The sequence below is a fragment of the Platalea leucorodia genome (assembly GCF_965183815.1).
Source record: "Platalea leucorodia genome assembly, chromosome: 3".
Classification (NCBI taxonomy): Eukaryota; Metazoa; Chordata; class Aves; order Pelecaniformes; family Threskiornithidae; genus Platalea; species Platalea leucorodia.
In genome coordinates, this window is record NC_138825.1 from 115677719 (window position 1) to 115705621 (window position 27903).

Here is a 27903-nt window from a genome sequence, read left to right on the forward strand (position 1 = left end):
GATTTTAAGCACACAAGAGGCTGTACTGTATCCTTAAAAACATACATTACATACATTCATCCTATACTGACTCATAGCTATCTGATGCAAGCACACTAACATTTTAATAGATGTAATCTTTGACAATTGCAGAGAGTACATATGTGCATATCAGCTTTTAAATATATCAAGAGGTAATTTTTTTTCTGATGAACAGATTAACCATAAGAACAGCACAGCAAAGGATTTACAAAGCCCATCTCAAAATCACTTGACACCCTTGAAATGACTGGTTTGTAGCTCAAGTAGCTGAAAGCTTACTGGAGATTAACTTTAGATGATTCCAGAAATTCACAGGGATAACACCGCACGATTTTAAGTGAGCTCTCACAGATGGGCTTTAAGATGACCACAGCATATAACGGGAAGGATAAAGTTTACCGCCCTCGTCATCTGCCGGCTACTCACCACAGTACTTAATACCAGATTTTGCTCACATGTACACATAGAAAGCTATTAAAAGGTGATGACTTCTAAAACTGATTATTCAGAATTTATGTGAAATATTCCAATGGAGTGACTAAAAGCCAAATAAACAGTTGATCCGGAGAATGGGTTACAACAGTTTTACACTGTGAAACAGAAAGCCAAAGAAATTCATTCCAGGATGCAAAATGCAACCACTGAAATAAATGTATATCTAAAGAAAGTAAAACATCTTCTTCCTTGTATAAAGTATACGGACATCGGATTCTAAGGAAAAAAAAAAAGAGAATTTGCCCTTAGAGAAACTGGCAGTTATTTTATTGCTGTAATATCTTCCCAGAATTTGATCACATCAAAAAATCAGGTTAATTCATACGTTGAAATTTCTGTTTGGTTTCTTTCCAAAGGCCATCTACAAAATGGTGGGCACTGTGATAATGATGAAAATGAATGAAGATGGTCTGACGCCTGAGCAACGGGTAGACAAGATCTTCAGTAAGATGGATAAGAACAAAGACGACCAGATCACACTGGATGAATTCAAAGAAGCTGCAAAGAGTGATCCTTCCATTGTATTACTCCTGCAGTGTGACATTCAAAAATGAGCTTGTGTACAACGCGTCATAGACTGCACAGAAGTTCAATGTTCCATTCAGTTTGCAGCTATTTCCACACACACAAAAATTTGCTTGGACTACCTATAAATGGACTTGCTTCTTGTGTTTGAAACACTTGTGTGCATGAGAATGTCATTTGCTAAAGAATTTTAAAAGTATATATTATAAAAATAAACTGCCACAACGTGATGTGTGCAATGTCATTTCATAACAACCCTATTCCTCTGAAGCCTGTGCAGCAGTCCTGTGCTGCAGTGAATTATATTATTTATTGTTCATGTTTTACTGATGCTAGCTCTGTGTCTCCTAGACTGAGTAATGTTAGTGACACTGAATTCCCATGGTAATGTTAACTGTTTATTATAAATCATGTCGCCATTCTGCTGTAAAGTAGTACTGGACAGACAGAGGGGAAGAGTTCCTCAGCTCTTAAGTCTGATCCACACATGTGCTTGTATTGTCAGTGGATATAAATGTACTTCATTTGCATGCCTTTTAGGTTTGCCTTAATTCTTACCTCATTTGCATCCCTTCAATCTGGAAAGAGCTATGTCAGAGGAATGCAGTATAAAAAAAAAAAAAAGAAAAAGAAAATCCTGCTAAAATGATTCCCTTTAATTAAAAGTATATATAAATATATATATATATATAATGTTTAAAATATTGTTTTATTGGAAGTTTAAAGGTTTTATTGGAAGTGTATTGATCTTTGCCTGAATTTTCAAAAGCTTCCACAGAGGTTGCAATATATATGTCCCAAAATAAATTTATAACATTTGACCTTTTCCCCTAACTCTTATTTCATGTCTTCAGCACAGTAATAGGGAAAAAAAAAAAAAAAAATTCAATCTCTCGAATTATCTGTCACTCTCCTACTGGGAAATATATATTTCATTACGAAAGCATGAAGAAAACTTTGCACTCACTCGCTAGAAGAATCATATTATACGAAACCAAAAGTTGTAGTTCTTGTATTTACCAGCAGAGCAGCTGTTTATCCTCTAAGATGCTAACGCTAAGATATAACAGTACACCTACCAGCCCTGTGCTTCCATAGCTCTTTAAGCTAGCTGGAAGTCAAATACAGTTTATTTGCTTGGCCTAAACCTGGTCTTCTAATGGTTTTCCCTCCTTAAGTAAGAGTCTTTCCTCTCACTATGCGACACTGAACTACCCCAGGCTTATATTAAACAGACACGTTGTTAAAAATCATTACCGATAAATTAACCATAAAGTATGATGATTGGGAAGGGATAGAGAAGAGAGCCACCTTCCCCCTCAATTCTATGTGCACCAGTCAAGTTCATCTCTATACTGCGGCAAGTACAAGTTCTGCACGGCCCTGGGAAAGCATCGAGAACTAGCAGACTGCAGAAATTGCAGATAAAAATCTCTTCTACACCACATTTCCCAGTTGCTTTAAATACTTGGTTGCTTGCAGGATTACAAAAAAAAAAAATATGTCTGAACATCTTACAATTGCATGTTTGATATTTCTTCTTTACCTTATGAAGAAACGAGACGGTACTTTTAATAGCTAAAAATCAAACAATAAAACATGACACAAACCAAATCATTCTCTGTATTTTCAAATTTAAAAAGTGAAGCTAATCCTACAATTGAGGGGAAAAAAAAAAAATCAAAAACCAGTTTTACACATTTTGCTAACGAACATGGTGGGGGGAACACAGAATCAGTTGTTGCCACAACCACAGCCATCCTCTCATGTTTAAGTTTCTTCATATTCCAAACAAACAGCAAAAGGCAGAAATTTCAACTACATTTCTTAATACCAGAATTTTACTTAGACTACACAGGTAATAGTCTTAGCAAATTAGAGAGTGATATACTTTGTACACTTCGCTGTAACTTAAAAATAAAACACATTCTGAAAACACTATATACTTCTGAGAATGATATGCCCATTGTTTCCCCTTAGGCTTAAATTACTAGCTGTAGAGAGGATGTTGGATATTCCTGGGAATTTATGCCTCTCTGGTTTACATACACTCATTAGAGAAGCAGTACCTCATTCTACATTTCCCTGCACCTCAAATTTACGTAGCTGGACAGGCTCCATTTACTTCAATGCAGCATTAAGCAAGGCATCGGCATCCAAAACGGCCAACAGCTCAAACGCAGCGACAGAACGGAACAGCAGCGCGGCGGGTCTCTCTCTAGGGAGCCGGTATAGCAACCTCTGGGGTTAAAGTACCAGGAATAAGACAGCTTTGAGACCCTAGTAGGATCACTGCAAAAATAAGTGCATCCAAGCAAGTGCTTCAGTAATTTTTTTATTCAGAACTAATCCTCTACCATGAAAACAGTTGCTCATAATAATTATACAGTCAGGCACACATTTTCATCAAGTACAGTGGTAGATTAGAATAAATACAATATATTCATTTGAAGCAAAGACCAGAATTGTTGCCAACTGCTCCAATATTTCAAGTAAGTCTATAGAAAACTTGGGAGAAAGCTGAAGTGTTAGCTCAGCAGGAATGCAATCATTTTCCTTAAGCTCTTTTCTCCACAAAACTCATTATAAAAGTACTAACGAAGATAAATGCTTCTCTCTCTCCTGCCTCCGCGCTCTTGCTTTGTTTTTTGGATGCTGAAGAAAATCAGGAGGAAATAATGCTATGCCATTCTGTCATTTCATATTGTAAAAGGGTCTGAAACATATTCCAGTTTCATCATAAAATCGAGTCAAACTGAACGTGTCGTTCATGATCACGTAGCCGTATCGAAGACGCCCTGTACAAACAAACCGGGCTTGTCTTCCAGACAAGTTTTGCCAAGTATGCACTTCGTGTGGTTCCCCACCCCCCAGCATTGTCACATAATCCTAAACAAGTTGTAAGTATCTTTAATACATATGCCATCAAATCCCAGGATTGTGGAACTGTTTAGTTTGGTAGGGACCTCCAGAGGTCTCTTGTCCAACCCCCTGCTTGAAGGGGGTGCAGCAGCCTATTCAGACCCCGAAAGCCCCCAAGGATGGAGATTCTACAGCCTGGCAGGACAACATGCTCAAACGCCTCGTATCTTCATCACGAACAATCCCTCCCCTTGGTTTATCCAGCCAGAACCTCCCTGCTTCAAGTGATGACCTCTGTCTCTCTTCTGCCACGCTCTTCAACCAAACGCCTGGCCCTGTTTTGCCAGTAACCCCCTCCAGGCTGTGAGCCTCTTGGCCCCTTACCCTGGGCTTTCAGAAATACACATCTGAACATCAGTAGACTTAATTCCCACAGTTAGAATGCACCAGAAATGCAGTTAGTTTTCTCAGTGTATTTCCTTCAATTCTGTGCTAGCTTCCATATTTTAGACATATCTACAAGTTTAATACATGCTTATGTAAAAACTGAACAACGTTAAAGAACACAAAATACCGTGCGGCAGCTAAAAACAAATTTGGCTACGAAGTCAAGTCAAAACTTATACTGCAATGAGGTTTTATTGCGAAATTGCTATTTGGTCAATAACTGTAGGAACTGCAGAACTGTTCTCTGAACAGTCTCAATGGCTTTTGTATCCTCATAACATCAAAAAACAAACAAACAAAAAAAAAAAACAAAACCCAAAAAGTATGCCTAATGGCTGAACTCTAAAAAGGGATTTTTTTTTTTTTTTTTTTAAGAGCTCCCGACAATTTCAAGTTCCTGGAGAAAGGAGAACAGAAGAGAAAAAAGTTAATTTGGGGCAGTTTGAAAAATCTGCCTGTATTATTTAAATAAAGCAAGCTTATTTTGACTATCCTAGTATAGTCCTGGGGGAGGGGGAAGTGGAGGGAGGGCAGGGACAAAATGCAGGCCTACAAAGCTGTAGAAAAGTTACTGTTATTATTTCCCCAAATTCTTATTCCATGTCATTCCTCTATATTGGAAGGACTTCTGTCACTTTAGTTTGTTACAATACAATGGATATCTACAGACTTGGTCTATACTTGCAAACTCAGACTGTGCAAGAACTCAGTTTACTAGAATTAAGAATTTAAGCTTATAAAGCCACAAGTTGCTAGGTTTTGTCAGCTCATGTCCAAAGAAACTCAAACTCTTCCCTACAAACTCTTCAGGAAGAAATAAAAGCACTTTTTTCCTGTGAAGAGAATATACTGCAAATACATTTTTCACTTCTCTAATTGTGAAAGTATGCACTGTAAGTACGAACAGTTTCTCATGCTCAGCTGCTGTGGTTCCACTGGAAAAAAATGAAACATGTTTTACTGTCTGTAGTAATTAGCACATGTTTAAGAAATAAAGCAGAACTAGGAAGAAAACAACATTTTTAACTTAATGCTCATTTTAAGTGTGTAGAGACACTAAAACATTACCACAAGTATCAGGTCTCACTGTTTATTAAAATATTACTCCATAGTTATACAAAATATATTTCATATTTTCCAGAAGAAAAAAAACAGAACAACTGATAAAAAATTCTACGAGTTGATAGTTAAAAATATCAACTGAACATTCAGGATGTTCTCATCATCAAAACTGTGCTTACTCTTGGTCTGTACACACACAATAATTCTTAAAAAAAATTAAAAAAATAAAAAAATACAAGAACCTCTTCTTTTCCTGACAGTATCTAACAAAAGATGCTCTTATCCAGCATCAGGAAGTAATAGCTTTACACACACCATTACACGTTTATCCTCAATAGTATGCCATATTCGTACACAGAGATACTTATTGATCTTCCTCTTTGTCATTCCTATTTTGGAAATTCAATGTTCTTTGGCCTCTTTCAGGGTCTTGCATTCGGAGGATTCGAATACGGGAACTCGTAGGTAGAGAACTAAAAATAAAGTATGCATCATTTAAACAGTGTTTCTTCTCCACAAATGTTAGCATTTCCATTTGGTTCTTTCCATTACATATTTTCCTTTAAATAACTCCCTCTTTTTTCTTTGACAGTTTTAAAAAACAGTAACATGGGGTGAAGTTCTGGCTACACTGAACGGACACTGGAGCCAGACTTCAGTAAAAGCTTGAGGTAAAGACAATGACTGATTTCTAACAATCAGACTACCTGAATTACAGAAAAGGTGCTTTTAAGAGAAACTCCAAATGAAACAACGATCGAATACGGCTCATACTTGCTTTACAGATCCTGAAGTGGCACACGCTTTATACATGTATAATTGCTCACATCATACTAAGAATGAGCAAAGTTACTAGACATACATTTATACAGGCTTCTCCACTGATTATCCTAAGTGTATTTTTTCTGAAGGTGTCTCTGTACTTAAATTAAATGTTTACTGAACATGCAACATGTAACAAAATATAACAAAACCCAGCTGCACTTGAATTACTAAACTTTTAAACAGCAACCAAACAGAAAAGTCCTATATGTTTATTGAACGCAGTTTCAGAAATTCCCCCCAAAGCATTTCCACTTAAGTAACAACAGAATACCATTATTCTACCTTTTATAGATTTTGGTAAGAGGAGACAATTAAGAGTACATCAACTTCATTTTGAAGACTGCTTAATTATCCTACACAGGCTTTACTGATTACATTTGGCTACTAGAGAGAAGAGTTGGCTGCATAAGGTTAGACAGTGACTGTCCCCTTAAGCTGGGCATGGCTTTACCAGGGACCTATATGGAGGTTCTTAAAGAATTTTGGGCTACTAGATCAAAAAAAGGAAACAAGGAGTAAGTTATCAGTTTCTAAACCAGTGATATTTAAGAAAAAACAATCAACTCAAATGACAAACTTCTTGAAAGCACTTTAGTATTCACAGGAAAAATGGAAAATTGCAAAGCCTTCTGTTAATTTTGGGAGGGGAGAGGGAAATACTAGACTAAAAGCTACCGGGAGCCTACTTTACACAATAAAACATTTCAAAAAGCTGTTCTACTTAAGATAAACAGATTCAAGTCCCACTGAACTACTATATTAAGAGACATTATGTAAAGAAGAGTGAAAAACCTACTAAATTCCCAGAACGATCAGCAATGAACTGCTTAATTGTTGATGTTCTACTGCTACAGCAAAATTTCTTTCTCCTCCTATTTACTTTTTTCAAGTCATACTCCTTGCAATAGAACTTCCTTGTAATTCCTGCACCAAGAAATATAACACAGCATTATTACCTCATGCTTTGTGGGGTGAGCAAAATGAACTGGCGATGATGCTGAGAGTCAGCCACTTTAAGAATCATATCCATTGCAATTCTTCTGTTAACCATGTCCTAAAGAAAAAAAGATTTATCAGGTAGCGATACTGACCGTGTACTTCACTGGCCTATTATTGTGCAAATTAGGACAAATGCTTAAGAATAAATTAATTAGAAAATACGTTAATAGAAAGAAAAACCTACCGAAATTAATTCATATACAGTAACGCTTCGCTAAAGAAAAGTCTAATAAAAACTAAGCTGGAGAAACATTAGGGTTAAATTCTAAAAGCTACAAACTATAGTCTGGGAAATTCTTAAACTCTACTCTTTAGTATACCTGCACAATAGAAAGCTTCTATCAGAAAAATCACGCACTCCTACTCACGTTATTTTTCTATCAGCTTTGATATACACGTAGTACTTCCTAATTTATTGGTATGCCGAGATGAACTGTTTTTTAGCAGAGTAATGTTTACTATAAAATCCTGCCTCAAAATTACCTGAAAGGATTTAAGGGCTGCACGAAACTGAAGATATTATGTAGCTTGTTTTTATTATTATTATTATTATTATTATTACTATTTCGAACACAACCTTCTGCATTAGGCTTACTGAAAAAGATGTGTAATGGGAAGCTATTATTAGCAGGGGTTAAACAAAGCATGAAACTAGGCATCTCCCTTGCAAATATGCCGATGGAGTCCTCTTGTGGCGAGTCTCCAGGATTACACCAGAGGTAACTACAGAAGGTGGAGACAGTGAGGTTGCACTTACTGGTACAGCAGTAGAAAGACAAATTGTGTGGAATTATTTATGGACTAGATGACATGAAAGTTCTCTGCAGGGCCTACGGTTCTGAGTATCCACCCTTTTCTGGACAGATGGATAAACTTCTGCACAACTCGGTTGTAAAAGAGGACCTAAACTTTGACCACCTTAGATGCATACTTTCCTTTTTGAAATCCTTTATATACAAAGTATATTATCTTTTTTTCCCCCCCTCTAGGTCTGTGATTCCCAGTAAATAAATCGTTGATTGGGGAGGGACACTGAAAGCAAAATGAAATAATCCAGTATCAACTCTTTTGTCTCACAGAACTAATTCTTTTCTCAAGCCATACCACACTGCATATTAATAAGGCAGAAATAAAATAAAAACATATTAAAAAACTGGTTAATCACCTCTCCAGGGAAGCTGTACACAAAGATGAGGTTTATCAGTTTTAGCTGACAGTAGTATTTACTGTTGGGTATTCTGCATTTCAGCACCTTGGAAAGATGCTACAAGGTGAAGTATAAAGCAAGTTCCTGAGCAGCAACAGTGAACCCGATTGCTCCACTTGCTCTGAAAAACACCCCACATTGATCTCAAAATTGGCAGAAGCCAAAGCACATGCTAAGCCCAGAACTGTCACAGCAATATGCAGTGGCAAACAGTGACAAACACAACAACTGCTTGGGGAACTAATAAAAAGTTATATTTTATAATTTTTGCGCTGAACTAAGGTTTAAGCGTGTAAAGTAACAGATGCTCATAATTCTGGCTACCAACTTCAGAAACAGAATAAGCTTCAAAAGTCACTAAGCAAAGTGTCCAAGATCCCTAATAAGTTTCATTTTGGGGTTTTGGGGGATTTGGGGTTCGGGGTTTTTTATTTATTATTTACATTTAACTATAGTGTTTTAAAATCTAACCAAATACAGATAACAACCCAACTATTTCACTAATTTATACAAATCAGAATGGCAAATGTAGTCTAAGTTTAAACTATACCATGTAGACATCAAATTCATCCAAGCATCTGAAAGGAGATTCGGTAATGGACCACAGAGAAAGAATGAAACAAACTGTTGAGAAGGAACGTTCACCTCCTGATAAAGATCTCACGTCATTAAGGGCACCTTTGTCTTCCTCTCGAGGCTGAACCTTGAAATAAAAATATTAGAACAATTTTTAAACCTGAGATGGAGACTTACTAACAGAATCACAATTTTAATGGCAAACACATTACACATGAACAGACAGAGATCACCTGAGAACAATTTTATGTGCTTCACTGCCGCTGCCATTCCAGAATGGGATAGCTCCTAACCATTTCATAACACATTTCTAGGATCGCTGCAACTTTCTCCACCACAGTAAAATACATTGAACGGACTGAATGACTCTGATAGTGTTTTCTTATTCTATTCTCTATTTTTAACGGCTAATAAACAATGTTTAGTAAATGTCAACTAGTGTAGTTGTATTACAGTAAAAAACAGTGGTTACCAGCTACAACAGAAAAAAGCAGGTAATTGATTTACAGCAGGAGTTTAAAGGAGGAACAGTTTCTTTATCAGAAACACTGTGAGCAGTCCTTTGGTTCCACTGATTATGATGACACCTTGTGGCACTCCCCCTTTAAACTTAAGCATTTTCTTGTCCTGTTAATTATATTAACTTTAACAAGCTAAGCAAGCAAATAAGAATTATTTTGGAGTGGGGTCTTTTGGTGGTTTTTGGGGGGGAGTTTTTTTTTTAATTTACCTTCCTTGACTAAATATAGATCTCTTGCATGAGAAATATAAAACATCAGCTATTAAAAAAAAAAGTATTCTGATAAAGCCAGGTAATGACTTGACATTTTATGGATTGAGTTTGAGTTCTTCAGATACATATCCTTCACCTGTTTAATTAGGACTCTATCAACATGTATTTATGTTGTCACTACACATTTTTCCTATCAATTCCTAAAACTGAAGTCTCCCACAGAACCAAAAGTAAATACTCCCATGACTAAAACTTTCTGGGAGGTATGTTAAAAGATCTGAACTTACAGAATACACAGAAAAAACATAATATTGAAACTTTCAGCCATTAAATGTTGTTTAAATAACAACTAGAGCCATTACACAATCACACAAATAAAGGTAAACTTCCTATCAATGAAATAGGAATGATTAATTTTGAAAGACTCTGATGACTGGCTAGTGAATTCTTATCTTCAGCATAAGACGACTGTCCAAATTTATTCCATGCAATCTAGCAACCTGCCCATATAAGGTGGTAATACAGTTTTTGTTCTTGCTCGTTTTCAACAACATCCTACAATTTAACATATCACATTCTGAAGAAGGGAGAACAATTTATTCTATCCTTTGCGAGGTATGTTCTAGCAGGTGATACTAAAAAAAAAAAATATGTTTTCATTACATATTATGATAATTAAAGTAATATAAAATAACTTACTGTTATTGAAAGTGTCTCATTCTTGTGATCAAAAAGTATTTTTCCAGAGCAAGCTCGAATACGTAATAAATGGTCAAAGTAGAGTTTGCATCGTAAAGAAAGGAGCCTTAAATCAAGCAAACAAACATTAGGTCAGTCAGTTTTAAAATACATGAAAAAGTGACAACAGATTTTTATCAACAGTTCCACATCATAATCTTAAATATTAAGCCCTGCTCCATTTATAACATTTTCCCAAATCAATTACGTTCTTGAGCGGTTGACATTCAGTACTGGACATACTGGAGAGAATCACTGACACAAAGTAACAAGGTAAGAAATCCAGAAGCACAGGCTTTGTATTTTTTAGAAGTCTGTTTCAGTAGCCTGGAAGCTTTTTACACCCTTCTTCCACAACTTCAACAGAAAACGACCACCTTCCACTTCTTTCCTATCCAGGTTAGGACCGCACAGTAACGATAGTAAAGAATTTGCACGGGCTCTGCTAGACTCCAGGAATTAAACAGTGCTTAATAGTAATTTCTTGCCCTACCCCACTAATTCTAGCATATAATTCCCCAATAGACAATGCATCACAGTTCCTTCCAGAATGAACTATGGTTCTTTAACACATCTTAGAGTGCGATTCATACTCAAATTTGGGCACCAGGAACAAGATTCAGTTTGACACATATGGGCACCATAAGGCAAGCATCAGATCCTGCAGGTAAATCTTACCCACTATTGTTTCTAGACTTCCACCTGCAAAGGCTGGGATTCTCCTGATCATTAGTATTTGTCAGGATCATACAGGCACCCCCTCCAAATCCCAGATCAAAAAGTACAAAAAGCAGAGCCAACCCAGATATCCCTCAATTTCTGCTGAAGGCAATCATAAACAATAAAGCACTGCACTGGAAAACAGACCATCAGTCCTTTTGAAGGGAGGCCATCACAAAATCTTCACTGATAGGTATAGGATACTAAGGGACTGAAGCAAGAAAGAAGGGGTGCACTCCCGGAACGGACACTCCGTGACAGAAGAAGCTGTCAAATTGCAGAATCTGAATAAAGATCTTGAAATTTTTTCAGCACAGGGCAGAAAAAAAGTGTTTGGCCCCCAATAAAATTACATGAGCACAGCACCACTCGATGAAAATGAGTGACAGTCCAGATGATTTCAATGCTGATGTGTTGCTGATATTTTACTGACTAAAACCAGCACTGAAACACTGAAAGAGAACTGCCTTGGATTAAGTCAGTATAGTCAAGCCTTCGGTGTGAAGCAAAATAGAGCCTCCACTGATCACATTTTTTTTCCAGATGTCAGTCCAGGCTGCCTATAAACTGTCAGGCATGACAATATTGGATCTGGGAGCAAGATTAAGTTAGAAAGATTGCCGTGAATACCACCTTAAAGATCTTCACAGGTCTGCTGTATAATTTTCAGCCTGGAATACGGGCACATACTTACATCTACATATTAGTTTATCTGAAACCTGAAGTTACAGTAAAATTAGCTCACCTTAAGAACTGCCGATATATTTTGAATCTCTGTGTCATTATTTCTTCCAGCAGCCTAATAAATTTCTTTAAATTCTTCACTTTACTGTTTGCATCCTCATATCTTTCCTTTGCATCATGAAATTGCCTGTTTTAATTAACAGAAAGTCTAGGATCAACATGCATTACATTAAAACCGAGCTATTGCTGTAAATGCTGAAAGGCAATTTGATAAGCAAAACATTCAAATAAAAAGTTTCTTGTGAGGATCTATGTTAAAGCTAAAAGTATTTGATGAGTCAAGTAAGACACTGTTCACAAATGAAAAGTGGTCAAAAATTAAATTTTACTTCTATTTTTAATTCTTTTGAAAGGAAACTCTTACACCAAGGAGAATGACTGGGCTCCCTGTGCTCAAGAATATCCAAGATGAGTGATTCCTTGAAATACACTGCAGTCAAAACCTCAAGTAATTGCCTAACTTCTGCATTAGTTATAATTGAGATAGCTTTATACACTAAGAGGGTATCTGATTATTGGTAACTTCATATATATAGCACAGACACCGTCTAAAATCACTAGAGGGTAGTTCAACACTCCTACGCCTGTTCCGTATTGGCTGACTGAGCAATCAGCACAGCATGTTTCCATACCTTCGTACATGGCTGAAGTACTAAAAACACATATAAATGCATTGTGAGTCAATAAGAAAACTCTTCTTTCCCTTATCTTTTCCATCTTACCTGAACTACTTTAGACATTAAAGGTGACTTACTGTACTATTTCTTCTCTGTTTCCATGGCGATCATTTTCTGAATTTATCCTCTCTCTCAAGCGATTCATTTCTGCATCAAGACTCTTAACAGTTCTGCTGACCTCTATGCGCTCTGAGTAGATTTGCCTAGCTTGTGCAATTTTTTCCTAAAGTAATGTTTGAAACTCCATTAGTTGTTACATTTTTTAAAAGTCTGTTTAGTCTTCACAACAAATATTTTGTGCTACGGAAAAACAAGGTCTCAAAGCAAGAACAATGTTTTTGTATCGTTTTTCTGTACTTATCATAGCAAACCTAGTTATCATTAACAATTTTACTAACAACATTTATAGGTAGGTAGTTATTTCAGTGCTAAGAACTGTATCCATCTGAGATCTTTAATATGTTCACAGTTATTTAGCTAATACAGATAAATAAGGAACCAAATTCACCATATTTAAATAGGAAAGTCTTCCACAAGTCTTTGTGGATGTGATTTCAGAGTTAGTTAATAAAGCTTTGATTAGATAAGTCTTCAGAAGATCAGGTATGAGATCTGTACAAGGAAAAACCTAGCATCCAAAAAACCAAAATAGTATTATTCAATTGAACTTAAAACACAAATTTTATGGTTAAGTCATTTTAATCTTTTCATTGCAAAATAAAGAAGAGTCCTAGAAGAATAACCCCTAACTCATCTGTCAAGACAGAAATGGTGCTCTGCCAGACAAAAAGAGGCCTAGATTCATTTATACAACATTACTTTTACTTGATTTAGATGCAGTCAGCTTAAGACACAGCTGAGAGAATACTCAGTGTAGCTGAGCATTAATGTGGTCTGTATGTTGTACAAGTGGAATGATTTCTTATTAAACATTAGAAGGATCATGACCATCTGACTTCAAGAAAGAAAAAAAAACCCACACCTACCTCTAATTCTTTTTCTTTGGCAGCTAGTAATTCTTTATGTCTTTTTATGCAAGCCAAGTGTTCTTTCTGTTTGTCTTCATAGTGCTGCAAACGGCGTTTACTGTTTTCCACTTCTGAGTCAGCTTGGTTTAATTCATCCTGTTTGGAATAAATCAAGATGTGATAAGTGAGCTCTTTGGGGTAGATTCCCAAGCATCTCTCTAATGTTTACTGACTTATCACAAGTAATTATGTTGTTTTTAACACTAATTTATTTTCCTTTCAATAAGGCGGCTACTTCTGAAGTCCGGGAGCTTTAACAGCAACTTATTAGAAAGTCTATACTCAGTTCTGACAAGGACATAATAAATGCTTCTAATGTTTTTAGGAATCATGAGGGGACGTGTTAATCTTTGAAAAAAAGCCATCCTTTCCCCTAAACCTCCAAAACCTACATTTATTTTATACACTACATACTTGCCAGAACTTCTGATGCCTGTGTGACATCAGCCAGGACTGCCTTTCTGTGTGAAAATTCAGTGTCCTGCTATACCTATAATATGATGTAGACTATAGCAACTTCTGCACTATATAAGTGTTGATACAGTTGAAGTGATTATCATATATTTCCAGAGAAGCAAAGAGGTATAAAGAACGACATAAATTAGAAGACAATTTTCTTCCTCATCCCTGTCAACTAGATGGCTTATCTTAAAAAAACAAAAATAAAAAAAACACTCCAAACAAAAACAAGAAAAAAACACGCCCCAAAAAAAACCCAAAATAACAGACAAGAAAACCAACCATAACCAATGAGAATGGATGTTCTTACCTTTTTCTAATCCTGCCTTAAAGCCACAACTTGCTACATGTCAACAGTTCATTAAACAACTATAGTACACACAAGCAGTATATCTAATCTAAAATCCTTTCAGGAATATAAAAGTTGTCCTCTATTGTGTTTAGTACTCTTAATAATGAGCAATAACGTTCTAATATTCTAAATAAAGCTATTCTCTTTCTTCTTTTTAAATAGAACATATCTTTAGAATTTCCATATTAGATACATTATAACTAACATATGTATCAATTGTTTTCCTTACTCATTTCCTTCCTCTTTTTGTTTGCTCTTGCTTTTTTAATTTGGTCTGACTACATAGCAATATACAATTTGAGGGAGGCATATAAGAGATTCCTATAGTGATCTAAGTTTTTCCTCATTTCATCCTTCTACAAGTTTACAATAATTTAAACATGCTGGACTCTTATTTCTGTTTTCCATTTTCAAACCATTAATTCTTCTTGGCAACATGAGATTGCCTTCTGTTTGCTAGTATAAAATTTTGCATGTCACCACTCTGCCATTTATCTTAAGTCTTGCTACTTCTCTGTGATTTCCAGGTGTCTTCTGTAGCCTTGAATAATTAAAACTATGTATTGGAACCTTCTGTGATTATGCAACTTTATAGAATAACAACCATTTCATATAGAACTTCAAATGCTATTTTGAAAACTGAACTGTTATGAATGCTCTTAGCCAGGCCTTATCAGAAACAAACAAATAAGCCTAAACAACAAATGTGATGCATTAAAAAGGAAAGTCAAGCAAACTATTTTTCCTTCCTTTTCAGTCCACGACTAAAAATACCTGGAAATAAACTCTCTTTAAACATAAAACACTATAGCAACCACACTTAACAATCAACATAATCTTCAAAATATTTCTAAGCTTATTTCTTGACATGCTCTAGATAGAATGCTCTATTTCCATCTTCATAGCCAGACCTTAAACGTACCAGGAAGGAGCATACTTTTTTTCTCCTGCCTCCTTTTAACCTCTTTTAACTCTTGCCACACAAAGGGAACGAATTAAAAATACCGTATGAAATTACTGCTACCTTAATTGGACCAGCAATTTCTTCTACTTGATGAATTTTTTCTTTCATTTCTTCAAAGTTTTTTTCAGCTACCTGGAGAACATTTTTCAGTTCTTCCATTTTTCTGCTTTGTTGCTGCATGTCTTTTTTTACAGACTCCATCTTACCCTTATTTTCTTCAGCTTCATCTTCCTGTCAAAATATATTAAAATGAAGAATAATAAAAGGAGACATACATTTGCATATTACTGTACAAGATTTTTATTTTAATTATCACTATCAGGGTATAAGATTACATGGAATACTCTAACTCTAATAAGAATACAAGCAGCTCAATGTAGTTGTCACTAAAGCCCAAAAGAAGAGACTGACAGTTCTTGTAGGAGACCACTAAATCTAATTACAAAATAAAAAGCGCAATTTCTTAATTATCTGACTGAAAATTAAGGGGACTTTATTTGGGAGTTGTGATGAAAAGACTAAAGGCGCTAGGATTTTGTGCAGACTTAGCCATGCTAATATTTTACTATAGTAATTTTTTAAACAAAAGAACAAGGTAAGTTCCCTCTGGATCTGTGACAGAGCATATACATCCAGTATACAAAGGAATACAGGAAGAGTAAGTGGATCGTCACTGTTCCCTAGAAAATTATACAATTCCTAATGAATTATCATCATACATACTTTCTGATTCGAAAAGACAAATATTCCAAAACCTGGGAAAAATATGTTAATGAAACCTTGTATCGCTAAGATTCTTTTTCATGATCCAAGTGAAAGAACAGTAATTAATCTATAGTAGTGGTCAGAGAAGTGCAGAAAACAGAAAAATAACAAAAATCCAAGAAAGGAATAAGGAGAAGCAAATATAGAAATCTACCAGTTGCATAAGACCATTATCAGAAGGCAACGGTAAAAATGTTGGTGTTGAAGAAGCAAGTGTCTGGCAATTTTTAAACAGGAAGATATTCTCCTACAAAAAGGTAATAGACTATTTTTCCATCTCACCAAAAGGACAAAGAATGTACTTTTTTTTTAAACCAACAGAACTAGATTATCTGGAAAAGAGAAACCCTACAAGAGCTTACAGAATCTGTATGGATCCCTTACTTTTTGAGTAAATTTTGAAATGTTTACTTACATGCATGTGTGAAAGACACATGAAAGACACACTGAAAGACAGACTACTGAAAAAGTATGAGTTTGCACCAACATCAGAAGTGACAAAAAAAAAAATTCTGGGCCACTTAGCCTCTCACTGATCCCAGATAAAATAGTGGGAAAACTGGCATAGACTTTAACTGAAACAACTGTAGTCAGGATTACTGTTAACGTCTATCAGCATGATTCTCAGAATTGATATCTTGGCCATCTATACATTAGCTTATTACAGAGCAACAGTTGAAATTCATTGCCACCATCATACAAATCACAATAGATTATCAAGCTTTTTTTTTCTGTTCTCAAACTACTATGCGTATGTTTTAAGAACACATGGGTAAGAATAAGAACTTTGAAGAAACCATCATACTACCATGATCCTTCCCTAGGGGGATACATGAACTTTAAAACTTCTGCATGATGAAGCTACAGCAAAGCAAGAAACTGGGGGTTCAGGGCAGAGTAGCAGTGCTGTGACGTAAATTATGCTCCAGAGTGGCCTTTACCCATGCTTTGATGGTGCCACTTCTGACCTCCAGACCTACAGCACCGTTTCTCCCCAGCCAGAGGTTTACAGCACTGCAGGTCTGGAACGAGGAAACAAAACGCATGGATTATCCCTTCACAACACCACCTCGCCTTCCATAAACCTGCAGTGCTATTGGTTTGAAAAAGGGCAGAAGTAACAGAAAAGAAAAAGAAAAAAGAAAAAAGAAAAAAGAAAAAAGAAAAAAGAAAAAAGAAAAAAGAAAAAAGAAAAAAGAAAAAAGAAAAAAGAAAAAAGAAAAAAGAAAAAAGAAAAAAGAAAAAAGAAAAAAGAAAAAAGAAAAAAGAAAAAAGAAAAAAGAAAAAAGAAAAAAGAAAAAAGAAAAAAGAAAAAAGAAAAAAGAAAAAAGAAAAAAGAGAAAAACCAACCAACCAAAACCTCACCAAAAATAAATAAAATCAGGCCACTACCATAATTGTAGACATTCTGTAAAGTGTTACATTCTTCGCTATTTATCCAACTTGTACACTAGTTGAAAATCTATAGTGTTTGCTTATTTCAAAACACCGCCAACATTAAAAGACTTATTTCATATCCTTATTAGACATAATTTAGTAATCTATTCTTACTAATGTACGGATGTCCACCGACTGGTGTTCTTCCATATTTTCAAGATCTGCTATTTCTGCATTTGTTGTTCTTATTTTTATCTGAAAAGAAAAAGAAAATAAATATTCTTAAGCTTATCTAAAGAGAAAAGTTCACGTGTTCATTTACGTCAACACCGAAAGCAAGATATTTGGTCTTTTAGTTTCATTAGTGCCTACAAAAGACACTTACCTACGGAATTCAGTTTTATAAGATATAACTTGCCCTGAAAGTCACATGCACTTTAAATCATTATTATTGTATTTCCATTTAACATGACAATTGAATAAAATATATTTTATTTTTCCCCTCAAATATTTACCTTCAGCAATTTGAGTCCACATGTCAGGGTTTTTTGCTGGTTCATATTTGTAATTTACTGAATATAACCTTATACAGTATGTATTATCTTACACTGCCTAACTATAACATCATTGGCCACCACAAATATATATCCTACCTAGAAGTACTGAAAAACAAAGAAAGAAGACTAATAGTTGTAAAATGGTTTACAAAGAAATTAAGATTAGGAAAGCTTAAAGGTGAAATATTCACCGTATTAAAAATGGGTTAAGAATATAAAGGAAGAGCGTGAAGAGAAACAAGATTCTGGGAATGAAGAGACAAGGCTCAACAGGAATAAAGGAGGGGGAAGCAGGGAAAAGAAACTTGCATCAAATATTAGGACTGATGCGGCCTCTATCCTTCTGTCGTAAATGATGAAAGCATTCTACAAAAGTAAACAACATGAAAGCAAAAAACAAAAGCAAGGATAAGCATTAAAAGCTATCATCCGCTCAAAATATATTGCGGAAGTCAAAATGAAATAGGGAAAGACTGACCAGTTTCTGAAAATTAACACTGTACCTATTTTTACCTGTAGTTCTTTCTGACGTCGTCGATGACGATGAAGATGATCTTCATTCTGCCTAATCTCATTTTCAATGGAATATAAACATTGTTGAGATGCTGTCAACTGTGCCTTTTTGTTTTCAATTTCCTTCTCCAAGTGACTTTATAAACAAAGTGATATTGAGATACATATTACACAGATATTATTTATTACACACACACAAATACACAAATTAAATGCATGACAAGACAAAGGGTAAAAATTCACTCCCTTAAAAAAAAAAAAATAACAATCTTAAGTTTATTATGCGTTGGATGGTTTTAATGATCAATAAAGGAACACCAAAGCTCTGCAGCAGAACTCATAGTTACTAACCAGCAAATAGCTGCTTGATGGTCCTAGTTCAATGCCTAGCAGATAAACCATTCATGTAATTTGAACTACCTGTAACCTCTGTTAGCAATTTTTGCAAACAGGCCAAATGTTTGAACTAAACATTGGTGTTACTTCTAAAAATACTACTGCATCCTGAGAGAAAACAAGTACTTTAGCTAGGACAAAACACTTCCAGTCAGAGAGAAAATATATTAAAGAGAGATGTGAAAAAAATATTTTATATAGTCTCATACTTTTCCTTCTTCAAAGGAGGTCATGTCCAGAAATTTCCATAATTAATTCTTTCAGTTTGTGGTAAAGCTATTTGAAATGCAAAACAAAGCTATTTTCTATTACTATTTATAGATGGCAAAACTTTGATAGTGTCTTTCACCCCTGCAAAACAAAGGTGAAGCTTTACTAATATTACAGTAAAAAAAAAAAAAAAAATCTTAACAAGTGTTTAATCCAACTTTTGTTATAGATGCATGAAATGAACTGATTAAGTCTGATTCCAGAATCAGTGTTTAATAAATTGCATATACTATTCCACATAAACGTGTCATTGCTTTAGGCTAAGTTCTGAAGCTGGGTGGGGGTAGGTGGGAAGACATTTTTCCTTTTTAACTGGCCTACGTCATCCCCCCATAGCAATATCAATAATGAAATGCCTATAACACTTTGAAAGTTACGATAACCTTTGAGTACAGTTCATTATATACTGACATGAACGAAGTACAGTTAACTGACATATTTAAAACTTTTGAGTGTACAGAAATAAATTTTTAACATTTAATTCAGTCTACACTATCAGCTATTAATATTAAAATTAAAATATTTATTTAATATGTCTATAATATAATCTGAGCCTCAAAATAAAAGCATTCTATTATCACCAACTTGCTTGGTTCAAGTTTGTAAACTTTGAAATATGTTTGGCTTTTTAAACTACTGTTTTGAAAATAATGAGGGGGGAAAAAAAAAAAAACAACAATTGAAAAAATAAAATGGGGGGGGAAGTCAAGTTTATCAGAGATACCTACCATGAATGAAGACAAAAGCCTGAGAAGACACAGACAGAAATTTTAAACCAGTAGGACTATGTGTGCCAATGTAACTTTGGTTTGAGTAATCAGGCTTGCTTTGCAGTAAACTACGATACCACTGTTCAGGTATTAGAATTGTAAAGAAACAGCTTTGGTTCTATACTCTTTTTCAGCAAGCGTAAAATAAAAAGGAAGGTAGCTAGATTTCCTGGAGTATTCAGCCCAGCAAATCGCTACTTTCTGGGCAAGATTTACAGGCCACAAGCTGAAAAATATCTAGGTACAACTCAGGTTTGTACCTATCACAGAAAGGCATCAAAATAAAGAGGTTTTCCAGAATTCTCAGAAAGGAAGTGTAAATCTCGGGAAGAAAACTGAGAGACTGGAGAGTAGTGTACATGCAAACAGACAAATACGCAATTCCACTATTCATGTCAACAAGTATACTTTTTACAAATACAACATTACAAGATGCTAACCTTATTTCTGCTTCAACATCTTTGCTTAGGAATTTGGGTCTGACGTAATCAGAAGAGTAATACCGTCTTTCAAATACTTGATCACCTTCAGCAGTGAAAGCTTCTCTACAATTTTTTGGGGGCCGATTAGACTGCATTACTTCACGAGCTTTATGGCTACTCTGAAAAACACAACGGCCTTATCATACCAATAGAAAAGCAACCATAATTAAAGATATCAATTTAAAACTTGTCTAGAAGTTCTCACCCAAAAATAATTTCAATTCCTAATGAAAAATAAGAAACACAGTAATGAAAGAACGTGAAAAAAAAGAATCTATAATGTCAAGAATCTGCTTTTCTTCGTTGAATAAGACATTTACGTTCTCAAAAACCACCCACTTAGTTTAGCTGCCCATTTGTTTTATTCTATTACAAGTTTATGTGCATTGTAATTTCTGTAGTGTCATCAATCTCTTATAATTTGCCATGGGGAAAAGAAAAAAAACCAAAACATTAACCAAAAGGTCACTATGCACAGGTATATTTAACTATCAAAAGTGGAAGACACATACCGGAAACAATCTTCCAAAGAAAACTGTGAAGTATGTCAAACAATATTCAATTAAAGTTTGGGGAAACATGCTGGTAAAAAAAAAAAAAAAACACAACAACAACAACAACAAAAACAAAAACCAAAAACAAACAAACAAAACCCCCAACAAACCCACAACATTTCCAGTGCCAGACTAAGTGGTCACAAGTGCCTTGTCTGAGGCAATCATGTTATCCATTCAGAAGTATAATTTCTTCCAGACAATACTCGTTCAACTTCTTTCAGATTCAGCTGAAATTGTTCAGTTGGGGCTCAATGATAATAACGTTATGAAAATCAGTGGTTAGGTAAAGCAGAGGGGGAAGAACAAAACTAGCATTCCTGCCATGAAAAAAGCCTAGAAAGTTCAGCTGTTACGTATGCCACTGAGTAACAGCCGCGCTTGCTAACCAGTCAGTCAGCTCTGCACTAGACAGAGTATAAACTGCCTCTTTTCCAGTAGGAATGTCAGAGGACAAACTGGGACAGGTGGTTTTGGAGAAAAACAAAATCCACGAAAAGCAAGCATCATTAGTTCTTCTGCTTATACAATACCTTGCTTTCTTTAAATAAAAATATATACAACTTTTTACCTGTAATCTTATCTGCAGGAGCTGGTATCTTCAGTAGTAACAGAAAATCAAAAATCAATTAAGGTCAGAAATCATATATTGGCAGAAAACTGTTCTTTCACATGTTTGTATGGTGATCAAAAAATAGATTCCTATCAAAATAGTATGTACTCTTAATTCAACGCCATTTGCTAGTCACCTCATTCAAATCCTATTTAATAACTGATTATTGATATTTTTTTATTTTACCAGACTCTATCCACCACCATGTTTCTTTGCGCTCTCTCAGAACTTGAGACCTATAAAGGCAGAGTTGTGGGGGGCAGGGAAACAAATAAGTGTGTGGAAAATAAGAGTAAAATCTCTAACCTTGCCGATTCTTAAATAAATCCCAGTATCTAAATCTACTATGGGTTGTCAGTTTACTCTGTGTCATCCATGACAGAAAATAGAGTTTGAAGTGGGATACTGACAGTTTATTGAATAACAAGGGGGCCTTACTGCGAGCCCTCCAGTGGAAATGTAAGTGTGTGTGTACTGCACTGTAACTGACACAGTCGGGGTCTACTGAGCCATCAGGGTCCTCACCTCTCCTCAGAGAGGCAAGAAGAAAAATAAAATAATCTTTCTCTACCTCTTTTGTCCATTATAGACACTATCAGTGAAGATATCGTATATGCTCCACACAAAGAGGGAACGCTTTTCTTTAAAAACCAATAGGGAGCGTAGAGCCTTACTTTAATCAGCAGGATTGTTTCTATACCCCTCACGTCAATCAAACAATTGGCAACCACTGCATGATCTATTTCCAATGCTGTGAGAACCGATGGGAATTCTGGATGACGAACTCCTCTGAAGAAAAGAAGAAAAAACACCATTCATAAAGCTCACGTGAGATTCTTAAAAAAAAAATACAAATAGTTTTTTAACTAATAATAATTTGAACCATCAAGGCTAAGCACTAAAATTCAAAACATAAAACTTACCTGTGTCTAACATCATAAACTTCATTCTGAAATTTATTTACAATTATTTGAGGTCTAAATCCATGTGGATAATATTTTGCCATCAGTTGCTGAAGAGTTCTTTCATCACTATGATTATCACAGCAAAATGCCCGAACTAGGCTCTTTAAACAAGATTCAATAGCCAAGGTCAGTTCAGCATCTTTTGGATGAATGAAAGCACCTAAATAAACATAAGAGACAAGGCTTTAAGAGCTGTGTTCCATAACAAAACATCCAGTAGTGCATTTTTACCACTCAAGGCTTTTGTTTTGTTGTGTTACGGGGTTTTTTAAGAGTCTAAAATAAACTTTTCTTACAAGAAGGAAAAAAAAAAAAAAATTAAGAGGTTAACTAAAAGATAAAATAACTCCACAACAGACAAGCTACCCTGAGAACACAGACATACAATTTCTCCTCTTACAGAGACACCTGCATATTCAGAGGCCTATATTTTCTTCTTTGACAGGTCACTACTAACTTCCATTAATGTACCAATTTTATGACAGCTCAGCAGGAGTATATCTAGGCAAAGATTGCTTATCAACAATTTAATGCTTTAAGAGTGAGGGCAGAGGAACAAGTATGCTGCAAGTTAAACAAACATGAAGATTTCCATTATATCGCCTGTCTTCAGTAGTACATGTGTTCGCACATTCTTACCTTGCAGTAAACGCCAAGGACTTAAGTACTTGGCCTTTACGCTTACATCCAGAATATGCTGAAGCCATTACTCCCGTTCACATACTGAAAACAGCATTCACCGTCAGAGCTGGTCAAAAAACTAATGAAACCAAAACTTTCCAAGAAAATCTCGATGGGTTCTGTCTGAGTTGCTCCAGTGCAAAGCATCTCAAGTTTGACAAGCTCACAAGTCAGCCACTGGACATTTTGAGTAAGATCTGTCCAAGAGCTGGACAGTGCTATCCACTAAGGAACAAGCAGCCAAAGCACAGCAGTCCGATGCTTAGAGGGTGTAAGAGAGGCGGAGGGGTGTATTGAAAGTTTACCATTGTAACAACATAAAATACCTTAACAAAAGCAGCTGGAAAATGAGGAAAAACAGTAGATGTTAGCTAGTTCATGTGATAAAAAGGAGAGAAGCAAAAGATAACCTACCAGGATAAAACCTTTAGTCCAGGAAGTACAGAAGAAGGATGTATCTGAAGCTCCTTAAAGAACAAACAGTTTTTCTAAAAGATCACTGTTTGTATTAGCAGCCATGTAATAAAGCCCATAAGGAAATATTCTAAAAGACTGTCTTTTTTAGCAGTCATTCTTACCTAAAGGTCCAACCGGTTTGTGTTTAAAGCGCCCTTGCCTATAGGCTATTTCAACTGCTTCAAGGAATGCTGGTATATGTGGTCCAAATCTTTTCAAGGTATTTGTTTTACTATCTTTCAGCTCACTCAGCTGTTTCTGCTTGGCATCCAGTGCTTGTTTCGCATCAAAGTCTTCTCTCCTAAGAGAACAGAATTTTTTTTCAGTAGCAACAGCTTATGAAGCCTTAATTTTATTAAAATAATTATAAAGTCTCATTTTTCAAGGACTAATAGGACAGTGTATCAAGACCTCAATACTGCAATGTACAGCTAGCTACACACATGCAACAATATTTTTATAATTTCAAGAAACATGAGACAAAAAAGCAAGACACAAAATTACTACTTTGCAACAGTTTTACAAGAGTTTTTTATTTCTAACGATTTATAATAAATGTATTTTATTTCTAATTATATGCTTCAATTTTACTGTCTTCTACAAAGGTCTTCAACAGAACACAAACTAACTGTTGGTTACAATAATTGATAAAAACCTTTTAAACTAATACATCAAGGTATGGGCTAAATTGTTATTTGAACCACTTGCTTCGAAGTCTTTATAGCCTTTAACTATAGATACAATAATTACCCCTAAGTGTATCTGTTTCCTTATATTGTGTTATATACCTTGTGACATCATATCAGGATGTATTCCTGTATTAAACAACATTAAAAAATTTAAATCATAGTCTGCCCATAGGATGATAAGAGAATAAGGGACAGATGATGGGAGGAAGAAAGGGCATTAAACTGACAGTATGGATTTATATCTGGCTTTAAAATAGTAATACCTTTCACCTTTAATGACAAAAGAGTTTTCTTAATTTTCCAGAAGGTTCTAAATTAAGTCACATTGTGCCAAAGACAAAAATTTAGCAAGGCCTAAGATAAACTCGGAAAAAAAAAAAAATAGAAACTGAAGCCTAATACCTCAGGGAATGCAGGTACATAAGGGACCTCTTATAACTTGAAACAGAAGAAAACAGTTACATTCAAAAGCATAACTTACCTAAGTCTAGCGTGTTCTTCCTTACATTTATATATAGCCTGCTGAAACTGATCCACCTGTTGACTAATCATTATTTCTTCATCATGGAACACCTTTAACTGTTCCCTTAAGTATGTGATTTTCCTTTGTCTTTCCAATTTTTCAGGCTCTGAAACCTGATTAGCACTAGAAAAGATCATACATCAATATTTTAAAACAACACTGGTGATTTATAAGTGACACAAACTTTGGTTTATTACCTGTATCATTTATACATCAGAAAGTTATATTTAAGATTCTGTGCATTTACAAGATCTACAAAGCATAAATACCAATTTTTACTTTGTTTTACTTCTAATCACACATAACTCTTCCCAGTTACATTCCTACTACATTTAGTTTGAGGTATATTTGTTCTGCAACACCATGGAAGCTAGAAAATGTATATTATCACCAACAAAAAAGAAAACCTTTTTTTCTGCCCAATTTCCTCATCAACTTGTAGTCAAAATCTTGGTATGCAAAGAAGCAAGATTGGAAATATTTAAATATTTAACTAGACCCTGCTTACATTAAATAAATACTTTCCATTACTGCAGATTTTCTCATTAATCAGAAGAGCTCAGTCCCTGCATACCCATACTCTAATAAACATACACTGTAACCACTATATCTGTATTTACCTGCTTTTCAGTTCTTCAATTCGTTTACGTAGCTGTTCATCATCTTTTCCCAGACGTTTTAACTCAGTTTTGGAACGATTATAAAGTACCTAGGAAGGACATAGGATACAGTACTTTAATAAACAGAAGCAAGAAATAATTTCAAAAAGAACTACAGTTTTGAGTCAATAAAGACTGAACTGCATCAAAACAGACAAACGTAACTTGAATTTCAAGAATATGAAGTAGAAGGAATAACACAGTTAACTTGAATCATATTTATTTTGACCTAAGGTTAACACTGCTTAACACTTGTGTAAAAAGATATAAACTCTATGGCCCCCAAACAGAAACTACTTGCATGTCAGGCAGGAAATTGCACCTATTTTGAACTGCACCATGGATTCAAGGAGCCTAGACACAGATGAAGTACGTACGGGTACAGAGCACGGACAAGATTAAAGCTTTAAATTGATACAAACTTTGGAAGTTCTTTTTGCCTACCTCAGCTTCATTGGCTGCTTTTCTTCTTGCCTGCACATCAGCCTTCAAAGAAATACACTGAGGATGCAGGGCTTGTGCTTCTTCACTTATTGTTATTAACTTGTTTTGTATTGCTTTGTACTTTTCTTCTGCTTCATTCACTTTTACCTTTGGTGTAAAAAGAGAATGATACCTAAGTAGTAAAGAAGCAAAATTTTCTTCAAAACCTCTTAATGCTACAAAAGAAATATCTCTCAAAAGAATCTATCTGACATGTCTCATTGGCTCTTTTTTTTTTTTTTGTTAAAAAAAAAAAAAAAGGCAAGCCATTGCCACTACAGATATGCTAAATTAAAAATTAATAAAGGAAAATATTCAGGAAACCAACGGACTACCAAATCTGTGAAGTAAACAGCAACCTTCTTTTCTAACTCATGGTTTACTCAAACACGGGACTCTTACTACAATAAGGCCAAGTACCATGATATGGAAAGAAGTGAAACCAGTATTTGGACAATGTTCCTTCAACACTACACAGACATGTTCAGCCATAAAGTAAAAATGTCTCAAATGTAAAATAAATACATACTACTTTTTTTTTTTAAACATAGGAAAAAAAAAAAAAACCAATGAAAAATGAGTGTCAATTCAGAAAGTCTGGAGTTTTAATAGACTGAAAAGTTCAAAATAATGATGCCTAGTGTTTCTCTGAAAAAGATATATTTTGCATGTGGATCTGAATGTTTGGCAAAATTCTTCTTTCTTGCTACCTACAGAAGTCTTAAGAAACCATCCAAAGAGTCTGTTTAATTTCCAGATGTCTCCTGAAATCAGACACTGATCTTTTCTACTGGCAATGATACCCAGGGAAACCTACATGACAGATCTCTGGAAAATGCTCCAACATTACAGAAATAGGCACCAAGTACTCTCAACAATAAACCAGTTTAAATTACTGTTCACTGGTATATGCGATGCTAGTCATCTCAAATTCCCAGTCAAAATAATATAACCCTTACCTGAAACAAAAATATCCACATGAAAACCACACACACATACCCATACTAAACAACAGAAAACAAAATGTCCTGATATCATTATCCAATGAAATGTGGAGTGCAAATGTTACCATGAAGTTTTAGATGGCTAAAAAGGTGTATCAATGGGAATGTTCTTAGCTGCTTGTGAAAAGCTAAGATGGCCAGTTTCAATAGCTTACAAGCTAAAGGACAATCATAAGTTTAAATATTATTTTTATTCTTGAGTCAAGGAGCCAAAACCAGAGTGACATATGGTTTAAGCCATATATGTACCTGGCATTCTTCTATCTTCTTAACAAACTTCTCTGTATTTCCTTCTTCAGCTCTGATGCCTTCTTTGATTGGCTGTATTTCTCTTTCCATTTCACCCACCTAAATAGAAGCATATATTAGCATGTAGCAGAATGCCCACTGCAGTTTGGGCAAAATTTTAAGTACATTTCATATGAGGAAACATATTTTAACAAGACATTTACCACTGCCCATGCCATTTTATGTTTCAAATCTTCAAGATGATTTCGCATGTCATTCACAAACCCAATGCTTTTGTAACGTTCCTTTTTTTCACAATAAAGCAGCTTAAGTTCTTGAAGACGCTTTAAAAAAAAAAAAAGAGAGAGACATTCAATCACAAGTGCAAAAAGTTGTGATATAATATGAAAACTTGGAAAGATTTATTTTTTTTTAAATTTAATGTCACTGAGACCTAATCAAATCAAAACTATGTAGTTTAACT

At 35.0% G+C, this 27903-nt stretch overlaps 2 protein-coding genes across 6 annotated transcripts in view; one reads left to right on the plus strand and one right to left on the minus strand.

Annotated features, from left to right (window-relative positions):
* The window catches only part of VSNL1 (visinin like 1), a gene marked incomplete at its 3' end in the record, with an annotated part of 95401 nt that extends 94331 nt beyond the window's left edge, over nucleotides 1-1070 (plus strand). Inside the window, exon 4 of the mRNA XM_082305812.1 lies at nucleotides 873-1070. Within this exon, the coding sequence (XP_082161938.1) occupies nucleotides 873-1070 (198 nt within the window). The remainder of the gene's footprint in view (nucleotides 1-872) is intronic.
* Nucleotides 1071-5438: 4368 nt separating this feature from the next.
* The window catches only part of SMC6 (structural maintenance of chromosomes 6), a 34858-nt gene continuing 12393 nt past the window's right edge, over nucleotides 5439-27903 (minus strand). For 4 of the 5 annotated variants that reach the window (XM_082305810.1, XM_082305808.1, XM_082305809.1 and 1 more), the window contains 19 exons: nucleotides 27644-27763; nucleotides 27441-27539; nucleotides 26149-26295; nucleotides 25666-25754; nucleotides 25004-25168; nucleotides 23956-24134; nucleotides 22655-22856; nucleotides 22406-22520; nucleotides 20523-20683; nucleotides 18647-18782; nucleotides 17751-17831; nucleotides 15495-15665; nucleotides 13618-13755; nucleotides 12709-12854; nucleotides 11956-12081; nucleotides 10452-10557; nucleotides 8994-9146; nucleotides 7194-7291; nucleotides 5439-5885 (listed from right to left, as the gene is read on the minus strand). In XM_082305810.1, coding sequence (XP_082161936.1) covers nucleotides 5777-5885; nucleotides 7194-7291; nucleotides 8994-9146; nucleotides 10452-10557; nucleotides 11956-12081; nucleotides 12709-12854; nucleotides 13618-13755; nucleotides 15495-15665; nucleotides 17751-17831; nucleotides 18647-18782; nucleotides 20523-20683; nucleotides 22406-22520; nucleotides 22655-22856; nucleotides 23956-24134; nucleotides 25004-25168; nucleotides 25666-25754; nucleotides 26149-26295; nucleotides 27441-27539; nucleotides 27644-27763 — 2541 coding nt within the window. In that variant the 3' untranslated portion in view covers nucleotides 5439-5776. Of the gene's footprint in view, nucleotides 5886-7193; nucleotides 7292-8401; nucleotides 8565-8993; nucleotides 9147-10451; nucleotides 10558-11955; nucleotides 12082-12708; nucleotides 12855-13617; nucleotides 13756-15494; nucleotides 15666-17750; nucleotides 17832-18646; nucleotides 18783-20522; nucleotides 20684-22405; nucleotides 22521-22654; nucleotides 22857-23955; nucleotides 24135-25003; nucleotides 25169-25665; nucleotides 25755-26148; nucleotides 26296-27440; nucleotides 27540-27643; nucleotides 27764-27903 lie in introns of all 5 variants that reach the window. The other variant, XR_014227571.1, reaches the window with a different exon arrangement.